The sequence below is a fragment of the Pygocentrus nattereri genome, chromosome 5 (assembly GCF_015220715.1).
Source record: "Pygocentrus nattereri isolate fPygNat1 chromosome 5, fPygNat1.pri, whole genome shotgun sequence".
NCBI lineage: Eukaryota > Metazoa > Chordata > Actinopteri > Characiformes > Serrasalmidae > Pygocentrus > Pygocentrus nattereri.
The window spans coordinates 13,382,912-13,410,064 of record NC_051215.1 but is presented as its reverse complement, the minus strand read 5'-3'; the positions used below and the strand labels follow the sequence as shown (position 1 = coordinate 13,410,064).

General features: G+C 41.1%; 1 protein-coding gene across 1 annotated transcript in view; it reads left to right on the top strand.

The window, feature by feature from the left end:
- The window catches only part of gstcd (glutathione S-transferase, C-terminal domain containing), a 151,618-nt gene that overhangs the window by 26,071 nt on the left and 98,394 nt on the right, over positions 1–27,153 (top strand). The window contains exon 5 of the mRNA XM_017701409.2: positions 3,332–3,425. Coding sequence (XP_017556898.1) covers positions 3,332–3,425 — 94 coding nt within the window. The remainder of the gene's footprint in view (positions 1–3,331; positions 3,426–27,153) is intronic.

The following is a 27,153-nucleotide window of genomic DNA, read 5'->3' as shown; positions in this document are numbered from 1 at the left end:
ATTTATTTTTTTGTTTACGGATGTTATAGTCAAACGTAGGTTTCTGATATTGCATTATTCAGTTATTATATTACATGGGTCTAACCCTCTGTTCGCATTAGCAGCCAGTGGAGCAACAGGTGACCAGTCATGTCAAAGTGGGCTCCGATTTCAAGACAAACAACAAGCAATGCGGCAGCCGAATGACAAATGTCGAGAGTTAAGACTTCAAAATGAATTATGATGCAGTGAATCAACAGTCTAAATGATTGGTCCCAACAAATTCCTCTGACCAATCGTAGATATGGGAGTTTGGAGACCTCACCCTCTACTCTCTGAATGTTTTGTTTTTGAATCGTTTGTTCTTGTAAACTGTTTTAAATGATTTGCTGAGGTGCCAAAATTTGCAAATTTCTGTATGCTTTTTTTTTTTTTTTCCTTTTTTCTGACACTAAAAATGAAAAATGTAATGGCCACTACTGGCCTTTGACTTTTGTCCTGTGTATGGTAGGCATTTTGTTCATTTTCTTGTCAGAAGCTACACAGATTATGCAACACGACCACATCATTCCTTTTCAGCGAAAGCTGCTGATATCCTGCGACAGGAGGCAGAGCGAATGTTGGTAAGGTGAAGTAGGTGGAGTCAGCGATGCAACAAAATCAAGCGGAGGTTAACTTTATGCAAATAGAGAGCAAAGCTACGTGGCGTTTATGTTGTAATCATAGTACAATGTATTGCAGTTTGCCAACTTCAAACTTCATAGTTTTTTTCTCTGTTTTCTTTCTTTAAGGATATTCTGACATTTTATAGACATGGTTTGTCATTGTTCTGATAATTTGCTATTTTTATGTCGCTGATTACTTAATGAAGTGTCACTGTAATTGTTAGATTACACGATTACATTATTCAGCAGAAACCCCACAATTAAGGTTTTACAAATGTGTGTGTATGTGTGTGTGTGTGTGTGTGTGTGTGTGTGTGTGTGTGTGTGTGTGTAAAACTGTATGAAATGCGCAGCAGTCTTGTGTCCTTCTCAGCCTGTGTGTTTGTGGGCGTTTGGTCTGCTCTGCAGCTGTTGCTGGTGGCTCTTTGCTGTTGACTGAATGCCACTGTGCACCATGTGGCCCGACCACGTCGACTGTTCATGGTGAACTTGGCACCAGACAGTGACACACTATCCCCTCACTGCTGCTGAGCTGGAGCAGCCTGTGCTAATCAGACGGGCCTGTCTCAAATCAGCAATGCACCCTCTTATCCTCTTCCATTACCGACTCTGCTGAGAATCCGTCTCCAGCTGTCTCACAGCGCACTCAGACTGTGCGTGCAGATTGAGTTTTTATGGTGGTCACTGTTGGCCTGAATGACTGGAACAGTTTTCTAGAGCACCGGGCTTCACTCATGCACAAGTGAGATTCATCTGTGATGGTCTGGGAAAGGCTGAAGTGAGGCTGCTCATAGTTTCAGCCTATAAATCCTGCAGAACACTTTTCAGTCTGGGTCTGAGTGGTATTAACTCTGATTGGCTGCCAGGACCTTCAGCAGAAGGAAGTGATTTGGTTGACAAGTCTGATCGCAAGCATCAGCCATCATATTTGGGTCTTAGCAATATGTATAGGTTTATGCAGAAACTGAACAGGCCTGGTTAGGTTGCATGTTTTGTTGAAGTGAAACGAAGTAACGCATCCTCTACAGAGAACACATTTAAATGTGCATCTTCCTGCTAGTTTTTGTGCACAATGTCTACTTACTTGCTGAAGTCAACATATTAGAAGAAAGGAAAACAAAACTAGCGAGGCAAAACCTTTGGGCCACATTTCATGTTTGATTTTTGTCTCGTGTTAAATTCAGCAAATAAACAGTAACTATTCAGTAAAATGTAGAAGTGTTTTCTCTGTAGAGGACGTGTTCACTTATTTATTTACAAAAAATTTGACCAGGGACACTTGAAGTTTTGCATGCATCTGTGATTTAGCTGATATTAAGATTCCATCAGAAAACAGGCAAATATATACACACACACACACACACACACACACATAGAACAGGCATAACATTATGACCACCTCCTTGTTTCTACATTCATTGTACATTTTATTAGCTCAACTTACCATATATAGGTGCACTTTGTAGTTCTACAATTACAGACTGTAGTCCATCTGTTTCTCTGATACTTTGTTTTAGCCCCTTTTTACCCTGTTCTTCACCCCCATGGACCCTCACAGCGCAGGTTCTGTTTGGGTTGTGGATCATTCTCAGCGCTGCAGTGACACTGACATGGTGGTGGTGTTTTGGTGTGTTAGTGTGTGTTGTGCTGGTATGAGTGGATCAGACACAGCAGTGCTGCTGGAGTTTTTAAACACTGTGTCCACTCACTGTCCACTCTATTATATACTCCTACCTTGTCAGTCCACCTTGTAGATGTAAAGTCAGAGATGGATATTTTGGGGGGTATATATATATATATATATATATATATGCGCACATGTACATAGCATGTACTGTATATAGTTTTATGTTGTTGGAAGTTTTAGTTCCTCAAAATCAGTATGAGTGACTTCCTGTTGATCATATCCCAGTTCATATGCACCCTCCCCTGCACTCATGTGACTGTGCTAAGTGCTGCATTTACAGTGCGCTGTCACCGCCTCACAAGTCATTGCTGTGTGGCATTCTCAAAGAAAATTAGTGTATTGATAGAGTGGCCTAGAGGGATGGGAGCTGTTACTAACATTGTTTGCCATTTTTTCTTCTGTCAGCCAATATGACACAGTACCGGTGCAGTAGCTTCTTTCTGTGAACATGTCTCAGGCTTGTTTGTCCAGCTTTTTAAAACGGCACTGGCCAGACACCTCTTCAGGTTCCTTCAATAAGCCTCTTAGAGAAGGATAGACATAGCTGTGGGTGAGCAATGTGATAACATCTTCTGTAAAAAAATGGTATTTCATTAAATTTGAATTCAATGTAAATTGAATGTGTTACTGTTATTATTATTATTATTATTATTATTATTATTATTATTTTATTTTTGGTCCAAAATGTACCACTGTGTTATTACTTTTTTGCTACTGCTTTTGGGCATTTTAACTTGTTAGCAGATAAATGAAATGCAGAGGAAAATGATGTGCATTGTGAGAATGTCTTTGAACGTCATGATGTCATCATTTTCCCATGGCCCCAGACGTATGAACTTTATAGTTTGATTTTAATAGAGGCAAGCAGTTCTCAGGTGCTTCTTGAACTCCCACAGTGAGTTCAGTGAATGGTCAGAAGTATCTTTCTTATCTGGCTATATGGGTTTGGTTGGGAGATTGGTTTGAAGACTAACTTATCTGGCTTATGTGTGTTCCTCAGGAAAATGGCATTGAGGCCATCTTCTCCCCGCACCCCTGCCCTTCATGGACCCTCCACTGGGAGAGCCTCCCTGCCGCTGTCAACCCCACTGAAGGTAGACTGTGTGTGTTTTTGTATGAGTGTGTCAGAGCTGCACAATACATTGTTAATTGCTAAGCAATATTGAAGTACTGACCTCCTCACCTAAGCAGTTTTTTTTACTTTGAGCATACTGACCAATCACATCACCAGATAAATGTTTCTGGGAGTGTTTTGATGAATTAGTATAAATTCAGTGAATGTATGTGAATAAATATTACATAAGGTGTTCATCTAACCCAAAAACATTATCGAGGGTATATAATACTGTCCAGTATTTAACCATGTTGTATTATTGGTTCATTAAAGTCTCACTGGCCACTTTATGTACAGATAGATTTATCTATACTCATTGTCCATTTGATCAGGTCCACTTTCCACAGGTGCTCTTTGTTGTTCAGCATTTACTTGTTATATCTTGACAAGTAATATTATCTTTAATCTAGTCAATATTTATAATATTTCTCAATTTCAGAGTATTGCATGTTGCTTGTTTTAAACATTTTCTTGAATCAAGCAAATTTATTATGTGAAATTGGATGAAATAAAACAAATGTAAAAATATCTGATATCTGTGATCTCAGAGGGTTGTTTGAGCAGTTATTTGAACTAACCAAAGTTTTTTTTCCCAGTTTTTATGTTTTGACATCATATGTTTATGTTGCAAAACTGATTGGTTACATCCATTGGGTTGAGGCAAATGCATGTAAATAAAACAAAGAAAGCAGAAAACAGATTTATTGTATTGTGCCATGGGCTTAAGCCTCTCCTTGGCACCTTTTGAAGGGCGGTGCTGAGCAATGTTTGGTAATTTGTTGGTTGGGAGTTACTAAGAATCAACACCTCGGAAGCAACTAATCAGCCAAGTTTAGGTTTGTACTTAAGTAGTTGCACACAGTGACCAAAAGAAAGTGTTAATCGCAATTTATATGGCAGTTAATCATCAGCTAAACTTTCTCTATAGTCACAGGCCAGAATTGTAGATCTTTGCTATGCACCTGTAAGACCACTGTAAGTGGGTCTGAATAAATGGACTATGAGTATAGATACAGGGTATTCCTACTATTCCTCCTAAAGTGAACAATGAATGTGTTTCAGGAAGTATTGCAACAGCAGTATGCGGGAATATTATTGAAGTACATATATTTGTCCATGTTGTACCCACTGTGCTTACATGGATGCACAGGCTTTTTTGAACCAACCAACTAAAGCCCAGTTCTCACATGACATCATAAAAATGTGCTAGAGTTCCTGATCCGCAGATGTGTTTGCATAAAACATCGCTCGAATTTCCTGTGTGATTTCCACCACTCCCAGGCTGCTGCTTCTGCAGCCAGAACACACTTTTCTCCCTCCTTCAGTCAAACCTCACATTCTCCAACACAGGAACATCACAGTACATCACCACAGTGAAACATGCCTTTCAACCTGAGCATCTAAAGGGAGAGGATGTTGAGTAATGCCACTTAATCCAGGAAGTAGTTTTACATGAAGGTTCATCCTGCGTTCAGGAAGAATGGGTTGAGGTGGGGAGAAACGGATCTCTACTTCCGACATTCTGAATCTGGAGATTGGGAGAAGGTAGCGGTACATGCAGAGAGAGACACTGTACTATATCTTTTCTACAGCCTGAAGGGTACAGAGAGAGCTATAACTCAGTATCTGCTTTATAATGCTGAGCCATACAAAGAGAACTAAAGTAGAGAATCTGTTGGCCAGAAAAGAGCTGGTCAGAAAAGCATCCAGGCCCCTGCTCATCTAACATTTCTTCCAAAGTCAGGGATATTAATAATAAGTTGGTTTCTTTGCTTCAATCACAGCCTTGACTGATGGGATTTGCAACCAAAGAAGAGCACTAGTGAGGTCAGGTACTGATGTTGACCGATCAGTTCTGGATCACAGACCACACTCCACCTTGTCCCAAAGGTGTTCAATATTATTAGTAATAATAATAATAATTATTATTATTATTATATAGCACTTTTAATGCTGGTGGCAGCTCAAAGTGCTTTACAGACAGGTGATAAAACATAGTTTAGAAGAGATCATTAAAATTGAATTAGAATCAGAAGAAAATGAAGGAGATTAAATTACAAGAGGAACACCACGAGACATTCAGTTTTAGTTAAATGCCAGTTTGAAGAGATATGTTTTTAGGTGCTTCTTAAAAGGGTGCACTAACCTTGACTGTCTAATAAAAGGTGGAATTGAATTCCACAGTTTAGATGCATAATAACTGAAATAGGCCTCTCCATGTTTTCTGTATTTTACAAGGGTATCTGTAGAAGGCCACTGTCTGCAGATCTTGGATTACATGCCAGAACGTAAACAGACAGACACTCTGCGATGTAAGCAGGTGCTTTAAGGTTGTTTTGAGCTTTAAAGACTAGTAGAGGAACCTTGAAATCTATCCTGAATGATACAGGCAGCTAGTGCAGTTCCTTTAAAATGGGAGTGATGTGATCTCTCTTTTTTGTTTTATGTTAGGACGTGCGCTGCTGCATTTTGTATGAGTTGTAAGGCATGTGTAGTTTTCTTAGGATGTCCAGCAAGAAGAGCATTACAGTAGTCAAGTCTGCTTGTAACAAATGCATGAACAAGGTTCTCTGCATCGCTCTGAGATAGAAAAGGCTGAACTTTAGCAATATTTGATAAAAAGCTACTTTAGTGACCGTGTTTACATGCGGGGTAAAACAGAGCTCAGAGCTCAAAGGCCCTAAGACTGAACCTTGGGGGACTCTAAAATTATTTAGTGTGGAAGGATCCATGCTACTCTTTTTTAGCAGAGGCTTCACCAGGGCCGTTTTAAAAGCATCTGTATAGAGATCTGGTTTTACATAAGAGAACAATTTACAATAGTTAAAACCTCATTGTGCACACAATCAAAAACCATCTTAAGGAATGAAGTAGGAACGGGGTCAAGATCGCATGTGGGTGAACTTAGTTTGTTTAAAATAGTTGTGAGTTCCTCATAGTTGATAACAGAAAAAGATGTCGTTACTGATTACTGTCATTTAGCTGGCTTGTCAGGAACAGGAACTTGTTTGAGTCTGCTGACCAACACCCTGTCATATCAGGTCTATTTTATTTTGAAAATGAATTGCGAACTCTTCACAGATTTTAAACAATAAATCATTAAATGTGCTAGCAGATAAGTTAGGGTTAATTTGTTGGTCTATGGTGGAAAAAAGGATTTTGGTATTATTTTTGTGTCTGTTGATTACACTGGAGATATATTACTGTCTGGATGTTATCTGCAGTTTAGTTTTCCTCCATAAGTGCTATGATTTACGACAATTTCTCTTAAGCTGCCATATTTCTGCATTTGTCTATGGATTTTTCAGACTGCGCTAGCTTTCCTTCCTTTTTATTGGGGCAAAAAGGTCAATGCTTAGCACTTAGATTGGAGACCAGATCATTACAGGATGGAGTCGTATCTGTATTCCCTGAACTATTATAAACCGTTTTAAACTTTGCCAACGTAGCGTTTTTTTAAAGTAACTTTCAGGTACTTTCTTCTTTACTTCACAATTGATTTGAAAGAAAATACAGAAGTGATCTGATATGAAAACATCCAAGATTTGAGACACCTTTGTGTTTAAACCTTTAGTGATGACCAGATTTAGGATGTGACCAAGCTTGTGGGTAGAGCTGCCCACATGCTGCTTCAAATCAAATGTCTCTCGAAGTCTAATGAATTCTAATGAATTACTGTCTGAAGGACTATCGATATGCAAGTTGAAGTCCCCAGACAGAAGAATCTTATTGTGGTTTGTGGACGCAGCTGATAATAATTCCGCAATTTCTGACATAAATTTACTATTTTGCTTTGGAGGTCTGTATATTACAATTATTAACACAGGCATATCATTTAAAAGGTTGATTGCAATATACTCAAAAGACAAGAATTCCCCAATACAGGTCCTTTGGCAGATAAAGTCACTATGGGGCTGGTCTTTTTTTTTTTGCAAGTCATCCCAGTTTCAGTGGAGTTTCATCTTTCTAACTTATCTCAAAGGAGCTCAGTGTGGCTTAATCACTCCAACTCCTCCTTAAGGTATTCAGTGGTGTTCCATCACTGCAAAAAACTGTCAGTGGTGTTTCATTACTCCAACTCATCCCAAAGATGTTAATTGCTACTTCATCATTCCAATTCTTTCCAGGGGTGTTCAGTGGAGCTTCATCTTTCCAACCCATTCCAAAAGAGGTCAATGGGGCTTTGTCACTCCAGCTCCTCCCAAAGGTATTCAGTTGTGTTCAGTCACTCCAAAAGCTGATCAATTGTGCTTCTGCACTCAAATTTATTCCCAAGATATTAAATGCTACTTCTGACATTCAAACTCATCCCAGAGAGGTGATCAGTGATGTTCCTTCCCACCAACTCCTCCTTAAGTTGTTCAGTGGTGTTCCATTACTACCAGTGGTGTTTGATCGCTCCAACTCATCCCAAATCCCACATTCAGTGGAGCTTCATCTTTCCAACTCAACCCAAAGGATGTCAAGGGGCTTCATCACACCAACTCTTCTCTAAAGTGTTCAGTGGTGTTCCCTCTCTTCCAAATGTGCTCAGTGGTGCTTCATCACACCACCATTAGCCCAAAAAGGTATTCAGTGGAGCTTCATCTTCCTTTCTTCCCAAAGGACTTTGCAGTAGAACAGTGTGCACAGTCAGGGGCTTGTGTCAGCAGCAGATCTGTATTAAATACATATATCCAGCTATAGCATGGTGCATTATGGTGGATATTGTTACCTGCTGTTACTGTGTTATGGGAAGACATTGTACTCTGCTGAGTGGGATTGTGAGGAAGAGGAGAGTGTGTATGAATGACTGTGTTTGTATCCTGGGCTCCGAGAGCGTGCTGGAGCTCAGCACGCTGGGTATTTCTCAGTTCAGACAGGCAACAGCTGTTCAGAGATGTAAACACACACAAATAATTAGAGAAAAAGTTGATGAGTTTATAGCATCAGTTTAGCATGAGCTAGGTTGGAACTGAGTGTCCTTGAAATAGAATTAACCCTTATTCAGAATTATAACAGCGGAACACTTACTATTGTAGAAAGAAAAAAGAATCTTTATTATTCTGTAATTACATTATTCTGTAATTATGTATCCACAGCATGCCATGTTGACCGTCTTCCTCAATAGGAAAGCAGTTAGTTTGGTGCAGAGAGAAGTGAGATTTGTGTCACTCACGGTTTGTCCGTTTTTTTTCTCGACACACTGCTGTTGGCTGCTATTGAGTTCGTGATTGGGGTTTGTTCTGGCATGGCGTAGTGACACACGGCCCCGGACAGAGGGTAGGACAGCAGGTCCAGCCGTGCATAGCCAGCACGATTTGCGTCACTTCCCATCTGGAAACAAACGCGCAGGGTGCGACTAAATGCTTTGCAGCAGCAGGTGAACGGAATTGAGGGCAGTGGCCCTGAGTACTGTACACAATGGCGAATGTTATTACTGTTTCCTTTTTTATTGTAAAATGTTTGCATTGCCCATCAAAACTTAACTTTCCTTGGTTCACACTCACAGCTGCTTACACACACATTCACTTGCCTTCTGCCCCTTAAGTGTTAAATTATGCAACAGAGCAGGCTGTAGTTGAGCTGTGTTTATGAATACAGAAAGTCCAGTACTTTTCTTGTGCGTGTTGTAGAGAGTTCTCTTTCATATAGATAGTTAAACAGGACAGTAAATTGTTGGAGCTTTTGTTAATTAGTTTGTAGCTTCACTAATGGTTATAGTGGCTCTGAAGCCTTTTCTGAACTCATGCCATCATTCCATTGCCTCCCCTCTGCTGAATTTGCTCTTTCATCCCTTTTATCCTTGATCCTGTGGGAGCTGTTTACATTGTTATTGGCTGCCTTTGGGGGCTTGACAGGACAGGCATGTTAATCCTCATCCACTGTGATAACTTTGCAGTCACCCCAGTAAGGGTGGGATTCCAAGTAAGAGCACTCTAAGGCCCAGTCCCATTTCACCCCTTGCCCCTACCACTTAGCCCTTACCCCTTCGTTTTGCACATTCACGCCTACAGGGAGGGTGTCCTGATTTTTGTTGAGATAGAGGGGTAGGGTGAAGTGTTAGGGCTACATGGCCCTCCAAACTGAGGTTTTTCTGAGGCACACTCCAAATAGAATGTTATGAGAGAAACAGAAAAACTGACAGGATGGCTGTGCAAGCAACTGAGAAACCCACAAATGTCAGTGTTTTCTCCATTAAAAATTACAATAACCATTGTATTATTAATTTACTGTGGGCCATTTCTTCAATCAATCAATCAACCTTTATTTAAACTTGAGGGAGGGAGACCCTCATTTACAATGTAGCCGAGTAATACAGGAATCAGGGATTGGAAGTTGTACAGTAAAAAAATTAAATCAGATACTCTAATTAAATAATAAGTCATAAAAGTAAAATTTTATAATAAGAAGGTTCCAGTAAACTGTAAAATCATTAAATGATTACAATTTCGATATAATAACTTATCAAGTAACGGAGCAGATAAGGATAAAAATAAATTAATTAATGAAATAAAAGAAACAGATGTAAGACAAATCTAAGCACTAGCAGGTGAGGTTACTGAACTTTACCCTCTGCTGCTATCACTGCATACTGGCCAGGTCGCCTACAGAGCACCGCTAGTAGCCTGTTAATAAATGAATGTTCTTTTTTTATTTGAGGGTTGTCCCATTTTGTAGGGGAATATTTCAACCACTATCCCTTGTAACCCAAGAGGCAAGGTGATAGTCGAAAACAAGAGGTAGAGATAAAAAAGAGAAATGGGATTGGTCCTTGCGCTCTCCTTGACTGGCCAGTCGCATCCTTTACCAGCATCAGCAGTCACTTAAATACATTTCCCTCAGTTTCTTTCTGAAACTGGTTCCTTTGCTTTCTGCCACTAGTTCAAAATTCTCTTTAGATTTTAGATTCTGCAGCCCAAAGATCAACTCATTTGGTGTTCTTAGTCTCATTACAGTGACATTCAGATGTAATTGAAGACCTCAGTAACGCTCTTTGTTTAGGTTGATTTTCTCTTGCAGAAGCAGCCCAGATCTCCACACCTCCAGTTCTCAGCATTCTCTCCTTTCCTACTGTCATACAAATATTTCCTCATTCTGCAGCTGTATGTTGTAGGTGTAGTCTGAATTCGCAACATTGAGTTCAGTAGACCGATGTTTGGGAAAAACCGTGTAAGAAGCTTATGTCTTCCTTACTATATAACATTTCCATTTCTGTCTTCGATTTCTTTTGACAAGGTTTTCACACCCCACCATCTCTTGCATTAACTTTCTTTTTCTCCATCCTATCACGTGGTACTATCTCAGTCCTTTAAAATTTTCTCCACTTTATATTGTGAGGTCAGACACATACTCAACACTAACACCAATGCATTGCTTATTGTTCTTCTGCACAAACTCAGTGTTCCTGTGTTACTCAGTACTCAGTAGAAATCCTAGCATCTGTAAATGAGATCTTCTGTTATACCAATGGCGACAAAAACAAAACTTGTCAACAGTAGAGAAGTGCATTAGAGGATGATGCACCATATACATGTTTTATGAGTGAACCTGTTCTATGAGAGACTCATCAAACTGGTCTGCTCTGACCATTGACCTAAATCAAATCAAATCAAATGTATTTGTATAGCGCTTTTTACAATGGATGTTGTCACAAAGCAGCTTCACAGAATTCCAGGAAAAGACAAAGTTTTAACAAGAATGTAAAAACCCCCAAGTGGGCAAGCCAGGGGTAACAGTGGCAAGGAAAAACTCCCTCAGAACTGAGGAAGAAACCTTGGGAGGAACTAGGCTCACCAGGGGGAGGACCCATCCTCCTCTGATCAAACTACCTACAAGTGATTATACTACTAATATTACTAGCAGTAGTATTAGTACCGGTAGTAGTAATAGCTAGGAGTCTATGAAAACATCAGTGTAGGGTGGGAAGCTAGTCCAAGGTAGGTGGTGGTAGCTGGGGCGTGGGCAGCTGGTCTGAAGTGGGTAGCAGGAGGGCTCGACAGTCAGTCGTCCTTAAGTGTCCAGCCGGACATGTGTGCAGTTGTATACTCGGAAAAAAGGCACAGAGGGAATTAGTTTTATTCTATCTGTTTGTACGTAAAACAGGGAATAGAGAAAGCTTGTTGCCTGTACAAGACAGCTTGGCCAGGTCAGGCTGTTGCTATAGAATTTTTAAAGTCGATTTAAAATTGAGTCAACGTCAACGAATCACTGATGTTATGAATAAATCAGAGATGATGGGAAATGAAGCACAAATCTAAACTCTACAGGATGACATGCCCTATCCAGTGAGCATAGGAATCTAGCACCTAGATTGCATTGCTAGCCTTTAGGAAACTAGAGTTACGGACCCCGACATCACCAGGCTCCTCAATTGTTGTCTACTTTGAGGCGTCCATGTTGTTAGTGTCATTCATGTTATCAGCAACTGGATGACATTAAGGTCAAATCAGAGATGATGGGAATGCTTTGCAACAAGGGACTTCAAGAATTCCAACTTGAAATCAGTGACAAAGTCGAACTCCACAGGTAAGTAGAGCGTGTTGTGCCCTTTCCAGCGAGCCCTGGTTCGCATTGCTGGCCTTTACGGAACTAGAGATGAGCACCTTGCAAATTTATATCTGACTTAGGCACACCCTAGGTGGTCTTGCTGAGATGCCTAGCCATGGGGGAGGTCTGGAGAGCCTGAGAGATGTAGAACGCCATAACTCAACGAAAATCAAAGTAACTGACTTAACACTTCTCAGGATTACAGGGTATTATGCCTTGTCTCCAATGACACAATGACTTTTTCCAGTGTTTTTCCCAATTTAGATGTATCCATTTCCACCCACTGGTCAGAACTCCCCCAGTGACATGACAGCAACAGAGCTAGGGTGAAGACTAGGACAAGCTTCCTCTAAGACCTGTGAAGCAAGCCACCTCATCTTTTTCAAATTGTCACTAACTCAACATTGGACAGCTGAACGCGCTTGAGGGAAAATGCCAACCGCCAGTTCTGTTACATCAGCTGACGAATGCACTGGCTAACGTCAAGCTGGGTGATGAGGGGCAATGGGGGGGATCAGCATACCAAATGTGCTCTCTTGGGCTTGCAGCCAAGGATGGCTGTAGCATTACCAGGGATCTCTTGACGTTAAGGCCAGCTCTTATGTTCGGCCACTTTGGAGCCCCATGACACGTGACTTTTTTTATTGTAGTCATTGGGAAACTGGAGATAGCAACTTTCCATATCTGATCATTGAAGCAGTATAGATTGGCAGAGAAAAATGAAGCACAAATCTAAACTCCACAGGATGACATGCCCTATCCAGTGAGCAATGGAATCTAGCACCTAGATTGCATTGCTAGCCTTTAGGAAACTAGAGTTACGGACCCCAACATCACCAGGCTCCTCAATTGTTGTCTGCTTTGAGGCATCCATGTTGTTAGTGTCATTCATGTTATCAGCAGCTGGATGACATTAAGGTCAAAGCGTCATTGCCAAGCACTAAAGTTGCTAGGTCGAGTAGTCGACTTTGCAACCCCTAGAAGCTTGCACTTGCATCGCATTTTGCATTTTAGGACTAGAAGCAATGCACTGCATCTTGAAGCATTTGAAGTAGGTTTCTGGCCTAAAGCAGTGGCCACCTCAGAGCCCAAGTTCTGAGACATCTCCCCTCAGTTATGATATATATACCATTTATGCTCATACTGCTGGTGTACTGGTGGTCAGAACTTGGCAAAAAGCAGGTAAGCTAAGCCATCAGATCTTAATACCGTTTAAGGTTTTGAAAAATATGTATTCAGTCACCCGTGTTCTGTCTTTTAACTGGTACAGTTTTTGTTTTGTTATTTAACTTCTGTAAATCTACTTTAGAGATGGAGCGCTTCCACAGACGTTTCAGTATGAGCAGCGGCTGGTCAGCGGATCTGTCCTCCTACACAAAGAAAAACATGTTGTGCCGCTTTTTGAGTGTTAGCCTGTGCGTTCTTTCCTGAAAGGCTGAAACAGTGGGAGTGAGTCACTGCTGTAGAACCTCTCGCACCCCTGGGGAATGAATCTTATACCATTATGATATTACATCAATGGTGCTATAGCCATTAAGTTTGCCTTCTTCCTGTGTTGTACAATAATACACCCATCAACACTGGAGACTGCAGTCGCATGAAGCATTCGTCCTTTTGAGGTTCAGCCCAACTCTCCTGCCTCGCTTTTCTCATCTTCTCGTCCGCGGCTGTGCTGGAGACGGCATCTCCAGGTCTGTTTTGAAAAATAATAAGCTGTAACGATCTGTGGGTGTGTGGAGGAAGCAAATTCCTCTTTCAAATATGCCTCTGGATGAACGTGAGCTTGTGAGAGCTGTCTTTGGACAGTTTATGTCTTTGAACACTTTATTAAAAGCTGATTAAGTAAAAAGATGTGAATTTCCCATTCATTTGTGCACATGTCCGGCCAGCGCGGAGATATTTCAGGTGCTGTTACAGCCACCCACGTTTAAAAAGCACTCTTGTGGAGTTGAGTTAAGCGCAGTGGTAGATTGAGGCCAGTGTGTGGGATGTTTCCATGGCGCAGGCTGGGAGCTTGTAGCCCTGCCATGGCCATTATGCAGCTGCTCCCTCCTCACTCAGTGCAGCTAATTTGGAGTTGGCCTCTGTACTGTTTATTATTCATAAGATCCGTGGTTGCTTTGTTTTCTAACTGTATAATTTGATTTTTTAAGCAAATGTTGAGTGTGACAGTGGATATTTGTTCTGGAACACCTGCTGTCAGTGGAGGCAACCTCAATCTCGTCCACGTGTAGTGGGCAGAAGGCTGCTTATCCTTAACTGATATGGTCTGTAATAGCCTATAGTTGGCCTTATTTAACATTGCATTTTGTATCTGTAGTGGTCTGTCATGAGAGTTTTTTCAGACATGTTTGTTCAACATGGTGTTTTTATTACCGTTCTTTGCTTGTGTTTAGATCAATGCACCATTAATGAATTTTCAGAGCCCATTTTTTATAGACAAATTGGTCACTGATCGATTTAGTTGGCTTTTTTAATTAAAAAAATAAATAAATAAAATTCGAAGATTGTGTTGGGTAAGTAAACATTCCTGTGCTTTTTATTAACTACTTACTTAATTACTATTTAATTTGCCAAACTGGTATCTTAAGTTGGTACATGAAATATCAATTGTCTATTTAAATATCTTGAAAGTAGATAAAGAGCTATATTGAAATAAGAAGCAACAGGTTTTGTTATGCTATGACATTTTGGTACAAATGCAGCATTCAGATACAGCGTGAGTCCACTTACCTGACTCATTTATGTACATCATAAAATTGCAACACAGATCAGCCAGATTAATAATAATCTACTGGCTGATTATGCATTTTGAATTTGACCAGGTCTACTTGTGCACCAATGTTTAGAAAACTGCATCGTTATTGGTTTGTATGACACAAAACGCCACTGTGAAAAATACAGCTTTTCCTCTGTGGCTGGCCTAACGTCAGTTATGGCTAGATCTAACAAGAAACTTAGCAACTGTCTTCTAGCTATGGTAAAACTTCAATGAGGCTCTGGATGTTGGTCCAGGATGTGTTATCTTGTCATGAACAATTTTGCTTTTTGGTTCTGAAGTCTGTTTTTATTTAAATATAAAGAATTTCATAAAATATAATTTGAATAAAATAATTAAAGTTTACTTTTGATCAGGCGTCACAGTCACCAAAATGCCCACAGGCAAGGACTTTGGGACCATTGACTTAGGATATAGGCTAGGTTAGTTGAAAGAATAGTTCAAATTTGGGTAAAAATCTAATTGACTTAAATGTCCACATACACCAGATGTAATTGATCAGCCAAGACATGTTTGTTGTGCAGATTTTGCTTCTTTAGTTAGTTAGAACTGGAGCTAACCTTGCTAACAAGCACAATAGCATTAATAGTCACACAAATAGTTTCCATAAAAATACATCTCCAAAACATCTCTCAAGCTCCTCAAACCTCACCCAGGTATCCAGTAAGATTGCACAGCCTTGCTGAAGTGTAGCACAGTGTCTTACTATTAGCTTTAAAAATGAACAAAGCTTCATTGCTATGTGTAGATATATTAGACAATACCAGGGCTAGAATTTGCAAAGTAATTCTTCTTAATCACTAGTGCTGCTCCTTAGGTGGCCTGTGACCCAGCTGTCTGTAAAGTTTTGTTCATTTTTATAGCTCACATGAAGTCAAACTGTATCCTAAAGCCATATCAACAAGTCTACATGTGCTTAATGAAGACTTGGATGTAGTTCAGATAGGTTGAGAAACATTTCGGTGATGTACTTTCATGGAAACGATTTGGGCTATTTAGGTGACTATTGAGTTCCAGTGTTTGTTACCAGTGTTAATCTCGCTTCTCCAGTTCGAAATAAAGGAAGAAAATTTAGACTCCAGCTATGTCTCAGCCAATCGATTACACCTGGGCTACGTGGAAGGTTGTTGTAATTAGATTTTCTGCCAAAGTATTCCTTTAAACATGGCAGGTGAGGGGAGTCGGGGAGACACTGGGCGATATAAACCTGACAGGATTGCTGTCTAACAGTGTTTACGTTCTCTCTTCTTTATATTTCTCCTCATGAGGACACAGTGTGCTTGTAAAGGAGAGAAGGAGAGGAAGGAACAGAGCAATCACGACCATCGCAGTAGTACTGGCTGGAACCCCGGGGGTCTCCTGAGAGATGTGGTGTGCAGCTGTACTCTGAATGTGGGGATGAGAGAGAGAGAGAGAGAGAGAGAGAGAGGATGTGATGTACTGCTGTTTGCACATCTGTCTTCTTTGTGTCTACCTGTCTGAAGTGGGTCATCTCTGGATGTTTACAGGTTATGAAAGGTTAAAGGGCAGAAAAGGAGGTAGCTTAGCTGCAGGGAGCAGTAGCTGGTAATACATCACTGAGTAGGAGGAACTAGTGGGAAGGGAACTCAGGACCCCTCAAGCATCTTGTACTGCCTTTTTACTGGAGATGGCTTATTGTTTGGTTCTTAGTAAAAACCAGAGCACTGAGTCTGATGTGAACGGTTCTGCTGTCTGCGATGAAAATTTGGAATACATAGAAATGCTGTCTGATGTGTCATTAGGGGGCAGTCGTGGGCTGGAGGTTAGGGATCTGTGACCGGAAGGTTGCCGGTTCGATCCCCAGGGCCGACAGTCCATGACTGAGGTGTCCTTGAGCAAGACACCTAACCCCCAACTGCTCCCCAGGCGCCGTGGATAGGGCTGCCCAACGCTCCGGGCAAGTGTGTGCTCACTGCCCCCTAGTGTGTGTGTGTTCACTAGTGTGTATGTGGTGTTTCACTTCACAGATGGGTTAAATGCGGAGGTGGAATTTCCCTGGTTGTGGGATCAAAAAAGTATCACTTAGTTTGGAATCAGGGCTGTGCTATAAATTATATTTTTTTGATACTGTGATATGAGATTATGTGTTAAGGGCTGCCAAAAAGTTGAACGGAGCTGAACTTATGCAAATGAATCCTGCCAATGTGAGTGATCTGACCAAGAGTCATCTGCAGCTCAAGGTATGAAATATTAGTTCTGCTTTGCAAATGTGACATTGAAGACCAGCGGCAAAAGCAAGTATATTTCAACTGTTTACCTCAAAAATGTAATGTCCTAGAAAGAAGATTATTGGTTGGATGATAAAAAGCTGAAATGACTGATGCTGTCCTCAAATGGTAATCAGCCACCTAAATCCTAATCGTTCCAAGGGGAACCTTATTAATAGTAATGTTTAGTGTAATGTTACGCTGACTTTCTGATTATTCCAACAAAAAAAACAACAAGCATTACTTACATCAACTTAGCAAGACTGAATTGGATTTCAGTTGAATTCGCAGGGAACTCCCTCATAATGCTTGACCCACACTTCAGGATAATTGGGCCAATTTTGATTCTAATTTGCTCCTCCTGACAATCGCAAAAGGTCTCCTGATATCAGGCTGATCTTAAATTATGATCTTCCCAGGTTATCATGTTGTGTAGGGTGTCTATAATTCAATCTTTAATCCGATCTACTCCCAGTGCAGTCGAGGCTGACCCAATTGTGAACCGTAAATATTAAACATGTTCAACACTCACTATCCAGTAGTGTGTGGTGGACGCTGATTCTCTGTTGTGAAACGTGGTGTTGATGTTATAATTGAAGGATTGTCAACCAGTGAGAGCCAAGCTGAACTGACCTTGTCAGTAAGAAGTTGTAAGCATGGTGACTCAATGGAGAACTATTCACCTCTCGTGGATATATGTGTATGTGTGTATTCACCTCAAGCTCGCATTGCAGTATGTATAAGCCCTGTTGACCCCTTCTTTTTATCCATGGCTTTATCCACATTTCTTCTTCCTTTTGTTTTTTTATGTGCAGAAAAGCGCACATTACCAGCATAACAATAGCCTCATGTTCATTCGTCGTGTTTGTTTAGATGAAGAATCATGTTAGTTTGTGAGAAACTCCTGCAAGGTTCGAGGAGCAGGACCATCGGCCATCTGATAATCTGATAGTTTGCGGTGCTTCATGGCAAATTTCATGTGGTGTTTTAGGGCAGATTGTGTAGTGTGGGGACTTTAATCACTAACGAAATTGTGAAAAATGTGGTTATGTGTGGGATCACTTATGTTTTTAACATCGGTTAGGATTTTTAAAATCCTGTAGTGTGGGCCCAGCATAACACCCACAGCCAGCTGAAGTGGGAGGATGTGTTCACGGCTGTCACACACCAGAGTAGTGTAAATGTGTTGTGACAGTGCACAGAAGTGTGCCTACAGTTCTCATGTAAGCGCACTTTATAGACAGAAGTGTTTGGACACAACTTGTAATTATTGAGTTCAGGTGTTTCAGCCACACCCACTGCTAAAAATGTGGATGAAGTGTGAATAATGGGTGGTGTAAAGCATGGTGCCAGTTGACTCTGGTGCAGTGTAATTGCATTCTCCGGAGTGTTGAATCACACTTCTCTATCTGGTTCTCTCAGTCTGATGGACAAGTCTAGCTTTGGCAGGAGAGCATTACCTGCCTGACTGCACTGTGTCAACAGTAAAGTTTGGTGGAGGAGGGATAATGCCATGAGGTTGTTTTTTCAGGGCTTGACCTAAGATCCTTAGTTCCAGTGAAGGGAAATTTTAATGCTTCAGCATATCAAGACATTTTGGGCAATTCTGTGCGTTTTAGGGAAAGCCTTTTTCTGTTCCAGCGTGACTGAACCCCTGTGCATAAAGCAAGATCCATAAAGGTGTGGTTGGGTCAGTTTGGTGTAGAAGAAATTGCCTGGCCCACACAGAGCCCTGACCTTAATCCGATTGAACGCCTTTGGGATGAACTACAACAGAGATTGTGAGCCAGGCCCTCTAGTGCAACATCAGTGTCTGACAACACAGATGCTCTTCTGGCTAAATGGGCTAAAATTCCGAAATCTTGTAAAAAGCCTTTCCAGAAGAGTTGAAGCTGTTATAGCTGCAAAGGGGGACCAGCTCCATATTAATGCCTATTGATTTAGAATGGGATATCATAAAAGCTCCTGTGGGTGTAATGTGTAAGTGTCCCAACACTTTTGTCCTTTTAGTGCAGCCATTAGTATTTCATGCTTTTTATTTTGCACAATAATAAATAGTGCTTTTGTGATTTAGCTTACTCTGAAAATCTGTTTAGTCTCCAATTATGGACAAATACTGCACAATAGCTGTTACAGAGTAACAGTTCCTAACTTCTAACCTCATCATAATTCCAGATTAGAAAATAGCATTACAGAAGCATCCTGACCGTCCTGACTACAATTTCTAAATACTGTCGTAACTTTAGGATGACCCCACCAGTGTCCTAACTAACTGTTTTTCTTTTATTATTCTTTATTATCTTTTATTACCTTCGTGTCTTAATGTTATTGTCAAATAAAACATTACAGAGATGACTGGAAATAATGAGGAGACCATGGTGAACATGTGGCTGTTTATTAGCACAGCTTACACACAGACGAAAGCTTTGGCAAAGCTTTTACTGCGATCTGAATTACTTTCAGTATGCATGTCAGCACTTCTTAGTTAGAGAACCCTTGCAGTCAGTAAGGTCGGTTTCAGATGACAAGCGGCAAAACCGCTTTGCGCTGGCATTGCCATTATTTGCCTTTGGAGAAAGCATTGCGACTTCACCTTGACATCACACTCCCTCAAGCATCACACTGCTTGGATTTGGGACTTTGCTGCTCCATTTTTGCTGCCTTGCTGCTGTATGTGAAATAAACTTTTAAGCATTTAAACTTTTAAACTTGCACTGATCTGCAGATTCCCAGTGCGCTGATGATTTGAATTCTGCCCACCAGTGATTACAAAATTCAGAACTGAAAACTGCATTTATTGTCTAGAATTGAGGGGATCTGGTTTAAGGTGTGGTTGTGTTTTGGAAATAATAAAAACAGTAAGGGTAGCAGTACAATACTAAATCACTAGCACAATTAGTATCATCTATAATATGCCAATGATACTGAGTATTACTGCTCACTGCTGGACAAACCCCTCTCTGACTGTGAGGCTAAAACATTGCAAAATAATATTAAAAGAGATGAAAAGAAACAGTGTAGCCTGTATTTTCTTGCAGAGACCTTCTTTTCCCACCCATCACTAAAATTTAACCACACGTCGGCTGAATATATCCCCCCGCCTGAACATTTCAGAGTAAATAGCTTTAGGTTTCCAATGTGGCTTAAAATTTTAATTGCCTTTGTATACACTTTCTGATTCATTTATACAAGCAAGTCCTCCCTCGTGTACTGTTTTGTGTAGGAGTTTGATTTAACAGCATATCAGTTTTATAGCATCGGGTTTGTTATCAGGTCCGTTTTCCGTCGCGTTCCCTCCAGAAGCGGCACAGGTTACATTCCCCGAGGCTCGCAGGAAAATCTGTTTTTTCATTTGCATCCTTCTGCTCAATTAATTGAACTCTATTATTTAGCTAAATTGGAAAAATGAATAGATTTCAGTTACATGTGCCTGTCAGGGCTGGCTTGTCGGTTTGTTAATCTCAATTAGAGGTTAATTGGCACTCCACGGCCCTCGTGGCATCTTGAACGTACCCCGCACTCTGCAGAGCCTTAACTGAATTTCAGTAATTGCTGAAATGTTTGACTCATCCGTCTGAATGCATAACCAGCAGGCCTAAGCTTCTCGCAAATGCCAGCTGATGAATATTCATACCCTTGATGTGTGTGTTTTTGTGATGTCAGGAACGCTGCTGTGCTTGCTCTGACGAGCGATTATGAGGACGCCCCTGGGTCTTTTCTGTTATTTATTTATTTTTTTTTCATGTGGTTTAAGCTACATGGTTTGGATTCTTCCATCATCTTCACAATACCCTACATGGGTGATACCATTCTACCATTCGTTCCATTCTTCAGGACATGTGATATGTGGGCAGTGATGATGGAAAGCTTCCTCTCCTGCTTTAGTTAGGACAACTTTTTTCTTATTTCTCTCTCTCTCTCTCTCTCCGTCTCTCTCTTACCAAGCCTCCACCACACAGGTTTAGCCCTGTTGTCCCCTGATTTGCCTCTTCTGACAAACTTTCAGAATCGAAGCAATTTTCCAGGTTGACAGCTTGATCAGAATCGATAGACGGCACGACTGATCTGTTAGTCTGAGACGGGAAACAAGTCAATCTTTAGCTTTCCACTTAAGCTCTGGAGTGACTGGAGGGCCTCCAGTATTTTCAGACATTTGACTTTTATGCCTCAGTCCTCATGAGACCTGTAGTGTGAAATGGTCAGTAATATACTTGACTGTTTGCATTATTATGATCAGCATGCATCTTAGCCAGTCACATTTGTCTCTAAGCGCTAATTCCTTCGTTGAGTGAAGGAAAAACTCCACAGAAGTCCTCGAAACAAACCTGCATTGAGAACGGCCATGGCAGTAAAATGGTCAGAATGGAATGGTGGGTAGATGCTCCTGAGGAACCAGAGCCAGCTTTCGGCGGCGCGGCGAGTAGCTGCAGTGGCCACTTCGGGAATAGCAAATGGTGCTTTTTTGCTATTTTTGTTTATTGTCTGTCGTGTAACCTGACCAAAAACTAGATATCATGACTGTTTTAACCAGCACCATTATCTACCATTGCCAGAGCCTGCTACAGCTGAAAAATCACACACGATCTCTGCTTCCAAGTGAACTGCGGCCTGCTACGGTCCCTGGTGCTGCGTGAGCCTGCTGGCTGAAAGCGATGCGCGAGGAGGCAGAAGCGAGGCAACCGAGCCGGCGTGTGCGCTAGGCTAATGGCTAAGCCCACACGACCACCCGTTCCATCGCTCCTTCTGTCCAACGTTTGTTCCTTGGAATAAACTGGACTACCTCTGGATACAGCGGGTTACCCAGCGTGAGTTCAGAAACTGCTGTGTTTTCGTTTTTATGGAGACGTGGATGACGAGCTCCACTCCGGACTTAGCCGTTCAGCTCGACGACCTGTTGTGCTTCTGTGCGGACAGAGACCCGAGGAGGAGGCCTGTATGTTTACATCAACACTGAATGGTGTAAAAACGCAGTGCTAGTCTCCAATCACTGCTCACCGCTGGTGGAGTTTGCGATTGTCAGAGCCAGAACTAAGCAAGCCTACTCAAAGAAAACCCATGATCATTTTCAAAACAGTGCTGACACAGCGCATGTGGCAGGGGATCCAGGCCATCACCAACTACAAGTCACCTCCACCTGCTTGTGACAGTGATGTCTCCCTTCCAGACATGCTTAACAACTTCTATGCTCGGTTTGAGGCACAGAACGGCACGACGGCGAGGAAAACCACACCCCCTCTAAGTGAACAGGTACTGTGTCTGTCCACTGCTGATGTGTGGAGAACTCTGCACAGAGTCAACTCACGAAAAGCACCAGGATCCGACAGCATATCAGGCAGAGTGCTCAGAGAATGTGCCGAACAGCTGGCTGATGTTCTCATGGACATATTCAACATCTGCAGTCGTTCCAACGTGCTTCAAGTCCACCATCATCATCCCTGTGCCGAAGAAGTCTCCAGTGTCCTGCCTCAATGACTATCGTCCTTTTGCACTCACTCCCATCATCATGAAGTGCTTCGAAAGGCTTGTTATGAGGCACATTAAAGACCAGCTTCCTCCTTCACTCGACCCACTGCAATTTGCATATCGCCCCAACTGCTCAACAGATGACGCCATCTCCACCACACTCCACCTGGCTCTCACCCACCTGGACAATAAAGACACCTACGTCAGAATGCTGTTCATAGACTTCAGTTCAGCATTCAACATCATTCCTCAGCAGCTGATTGGAAAACTGAGCCTGCTGGGCCTGAACGCCTCCCTCTGTAACTGGATCTTGGATTTCCTATCTGAGAGACCTCAGTTAGTCAGGATAGGAAATAACATCTCCAGCACCACCACACTGAACACCGGTGCCCCTCAGGGCTGTGTGCTCAGTCCACTGCTGTTCACTCTACTGACTCACGACTGTACTGCAAAGTACAGCTCAAACCACATCATCATCTTACAGATCTTACAGCATGTTAATATCTCTGCACCTTATTTCACGACCTCATGTCCAGAAATGTGTGCTGTGTCGGTGCTGCACTGTCCTGTCTGTTTACTGTGTCTAATGTCTGTTTAATTTATCGTATTTATTCTTTCTAGCTTAATTATTTGTTTGCACACGATGTCTGCACGTTTGCACTTTGTACTTATGTTCCTTGTTGCACCGTGATGTTCCTGGAGGAATATAATTTCACTTCACTGTGTTTCACTACTTGTACATAGACAGAATGACAATAAAAGCCTCTTGACTTCACTTGACTTGACTGACCAGGGATGGGTATTGTTAGGATTTTATCGATACTGATACTGCTCAATGATACCGATACTCACTGATGCTCTTACTGATTAACTCTTGATAATTTGGTGGAAGAAATGAAGACATACCATGAAAAGATGTTAAAAGATTCAACGTCTCTAAGCACAAATTCCTACATCAAGTGAGGGAAAAATCCACAGAACTCCTCAAAACATGTACTGCTTGACCAGGGATGGGTATCATTAGCATTTTATCAATACTGATACTGCTTATTTATACCAATACTTATCAGTACTCTTACTGAATGAAAACACATTCACATTTCCAAGTAGTGCTGAATAATATGACTACATTTATCATCATGTAAAATTAGGTCACAATTTGCTTTCTGTGCATGTATTTTGAGTAAATGTGACACTACTGGCTCTGTCTATTCCAGTTTATAAAGCCTCAGAAATACTAAATATTGTGACACTGTGTATCATGAAAATGTTTTTTAGGAATCAGGATATTATATAAGGCGTTTCAAAAAGATTAATCCAAGTTTAAGTGAGCATAAAGTTTATTATGTAATTTTACAGGTGCAGAGAATCAGCCTCCTCCAGCTGTACGGACATCAATGCCATTGATTGAGCATGTTGGGTATCCCTGTACTCACAGCTCTTTCAGTGTGATTTTGGAGATCATCCAGTGTTGTGGAACCAACGACAAACGCTCTGAGCTGTTGGAGGTTCACTGCCAACAAAAATCGCATTGCATAGTTGACGGATTCGCTCTTATTGAAGTGGAGAACGCAAAGGGCTTTCTGCTCAGGGGTCGCATCTCCTCGCAGACTGAAGGGAGCCTTTTTTTGGTGACATTTAGAAACTCTATGATCCCCTTTTTCAGTTGGTATGTGATTGGTTCCTAGGCGACTCGTGATTGTAAAAATATGAAATCGGATGAATGTTTTTGTGTCTCTTCTTCTCTACATCAACTTTTTTCTCTCTCACTTCCTCTGTCTTTCTATCTCTCTCTCTCTTTCTCTCATATTCTCGTTCATGTTCTTTTTGTTTTTTTTTCTGTCACTTTTCTCAGTCTTCTTTTTTCTCTTTCTCTGTTCCTACTTCTTCTGTCTTCTACTAATCTCTCCTTTTCATTTACTTTTTATTTGGTTTCTGTTCTTTCTTTCTTTTTACTTTCTTTCTGTCTTGTGGTCTTTTTTCTCTAATTTTTCTGTTTTTTTTTTTCTTTGCATTCTCTTTTTTCTTTACTTTTCTCGTTCTTTTTTTCTCTCTGTCCCTGCTCTGCTGCTCTACCTCTTCCTTCCTCTCTCTCTCTCTCCCTCTCTCCTCCATTGTTCTCTTTATCTTGTTTTTCCTTTTCTTCTCTTTCTCTATCTTTTTTCTTCTACTCTCTTCCTCTTCCTTCCCTTCTCTCACACACTTTCTTCCTCTCTCTTGCTTGCTCTTCTCTTTCTTTCTCTTAATGTCTCTCACTTTCTCCTTTTCTTTCTCTCCCTGTTCCTGTCTCTTTCTTGCTTTTCATTCAGTCTTTTTCTCTCTTTCCTTATTTCTTCTTTCTCTTTGCTTTCTCTTTTTGTCTTTTTTCTGTCTCTGTCCCCACTCTGTCTTCCTCCTTCTTGCTCTCTGTCCCTCCCCCTCCCCCTCCCTCTCCCCCGTCTCTCACCTCGCTTTCCTTTCGGCCTTGCTTTATGTCCCTGAGGTCTTTCCCTAAGTGCCCGTGTCCAGACCTTCGGCCCATAACTCCTGTCTTCTGTCCAAGTGCTCATGAAGAATTGCTGGACAGCTGCTCCTGCTTCAGGTCTGCTGCGGAGTCTCAGGGCTCTTAACCCAGATGACTTTGCCTTTCTTTTTAACCCCACTCTCAACCAGATATTCATCTCTGGGTCCAGTGAGGATGATGTGGACATCCTGCAGTAACCTTCTACATCATTCTGATGTTTATGTGCTTCTCTTTCTGTGTAAGTTCCCTCTTTAACACAGCACTTCAGCAGAAATCTCATTTACACCTATTCCCTGTTACCCCACATGTAGTCAGTCCACCAAGACAGGTTTAGGGTCTGAAGTTTACTTCTTTTGTTTGGCTCTGGAGCTACAGGGCTAATTTTGCTAACAAGTAATGAAAGCTCATGCCTGACTATTTACCATCATGCTAACAGTGTCTCTAAATCTTGATTGAAGTAATCTCAAAGACTTGCTTATGTGGTTTCTTTGTCATTTTTGGTGTATAAAAATGGACTAAAGTACATAGCTAAAACAGTAGTAGCAGGCCATCTTGTAGCCTGAACCTGTTCTGTGCTCTCGTCCTGTGGTATGGACTTGAGTCATATGACTTGGACATGAGTCTGACTCAAGTTACGAGTCAGGTGACTTGGGACTCGACTTTGACTTCAACAACAGTGACTCAGAGTCTGACAGAAACATGGAGAGTAAACTGAATAAACAGCAATGTCAGCTGTCTGTTACTGTGCTTATGCTCGGCTTATTTTATTTCAGAAGTGAAGAGTTAGAGCACAAGTGAAGCTGTAGAGCTCAAGTTTTTCTCTGTAAGCTCCATGAAGCATCAGCAGCGTCAATGCACCCTCGCTCAGCACTTAAACTCCAGCCTAACTGGAGAAACTCACCAGGCGAACTGACCTTTTTCCTCACGGTAGCAAAACGAAAGAAACACAGCTCTCTCTGTTTGACTGATTGTAACAGCTTCTGCAGGTAAACAAGTGCAACATTCCCCACAATCCTGTAGCTGACTTTTTATTCGCCAGCTTCATATTGGAATTTGCAGTTCCACTGTAAATGGTGTTGCAGTTACATTCCGGTGCCTGACTGCTGCACCATTTAAGGTGGAATATAAAATTCAAATAAGAATCTCATCAACTTCAAGCCACCTTTGTCATCATTTTACTGTGTTTTCTGTAAACTTTTTTCAGCTCAGTTTTTTTTTTGTTTTTATTTATAATTGGCTGACCTAGTGTTCCCAAAAAATGTTTTTATTCAATTAAGTTCAATAGTACTTTTAAAATTCTTTTCATGTGTAGTTGCGCTACTCTTTGTGTATGTGCCAGTCATGGTTATCTGTGTACCATAGATTTTGTATTTTAGTTGGAAGGGTAATAAAATAATAATAATAAAAATGAATGATCAGTAAATTTGGTGTGAAAACAACATCAGATTTTCATTAACTTCAACTTTATGGAAGAAAATGCTTAATAAAAAGCTTTGTAGCATTTCCTCAAGGCTGAAATAGGATTTATGTAGCTCACTAAATCTGTAGTGGGTTTTGGGGTGTTGACTTGAAATCATTTGGCAATCTTGTTTGGCAGCACTGGAGATTTGAATATGAAGTGTAAATATTTTTCATAGCTTTTCAGGATCTCCTTTGTGTTTCTTTGAGAATCCCACTCTGAAAGTTCTTCCCACAGATCAAGCCATTCATCCACCCCCGTTTTTTTAAGTAGCTGGGCAAAGCTGCAGCCAGTGGGTCTCTTTACCAACCATGTACTGAATGTAAACGCTTCTTTACCATGTGATAATCTGGTTTCCACCTCCAGGTTTTGCTGAAAAGCATTTCTACATGCATAAGTTATTAGTTCCCGTAAAGCCACTTTCTCCTAAGCTGATTTGCATCCTGCCGTGTTTCTCTTTGTACACAGAAACTAATGCCATTAACAATGCTCTGTCTGTCAACCAGGGGTGTCAAACTCCACTTCAAATTTATAACTCTGAATTAACTAGTAAGCCTTCAAAAAGTCCATAAGTTGAATTAAATGTGTAAAAGCATCAAACTGGGCAGCATTGTGTATAGGATGTTTTCCATTCTTTATATCTGCATTAACTGTAACCTCATGTCAGATATTTTTGCCATGCAGTAACAAAAGATACCTGGGTCATTCTTTATTTGGAGTGGAAAGTCAGGTGGATACATTTTTTAA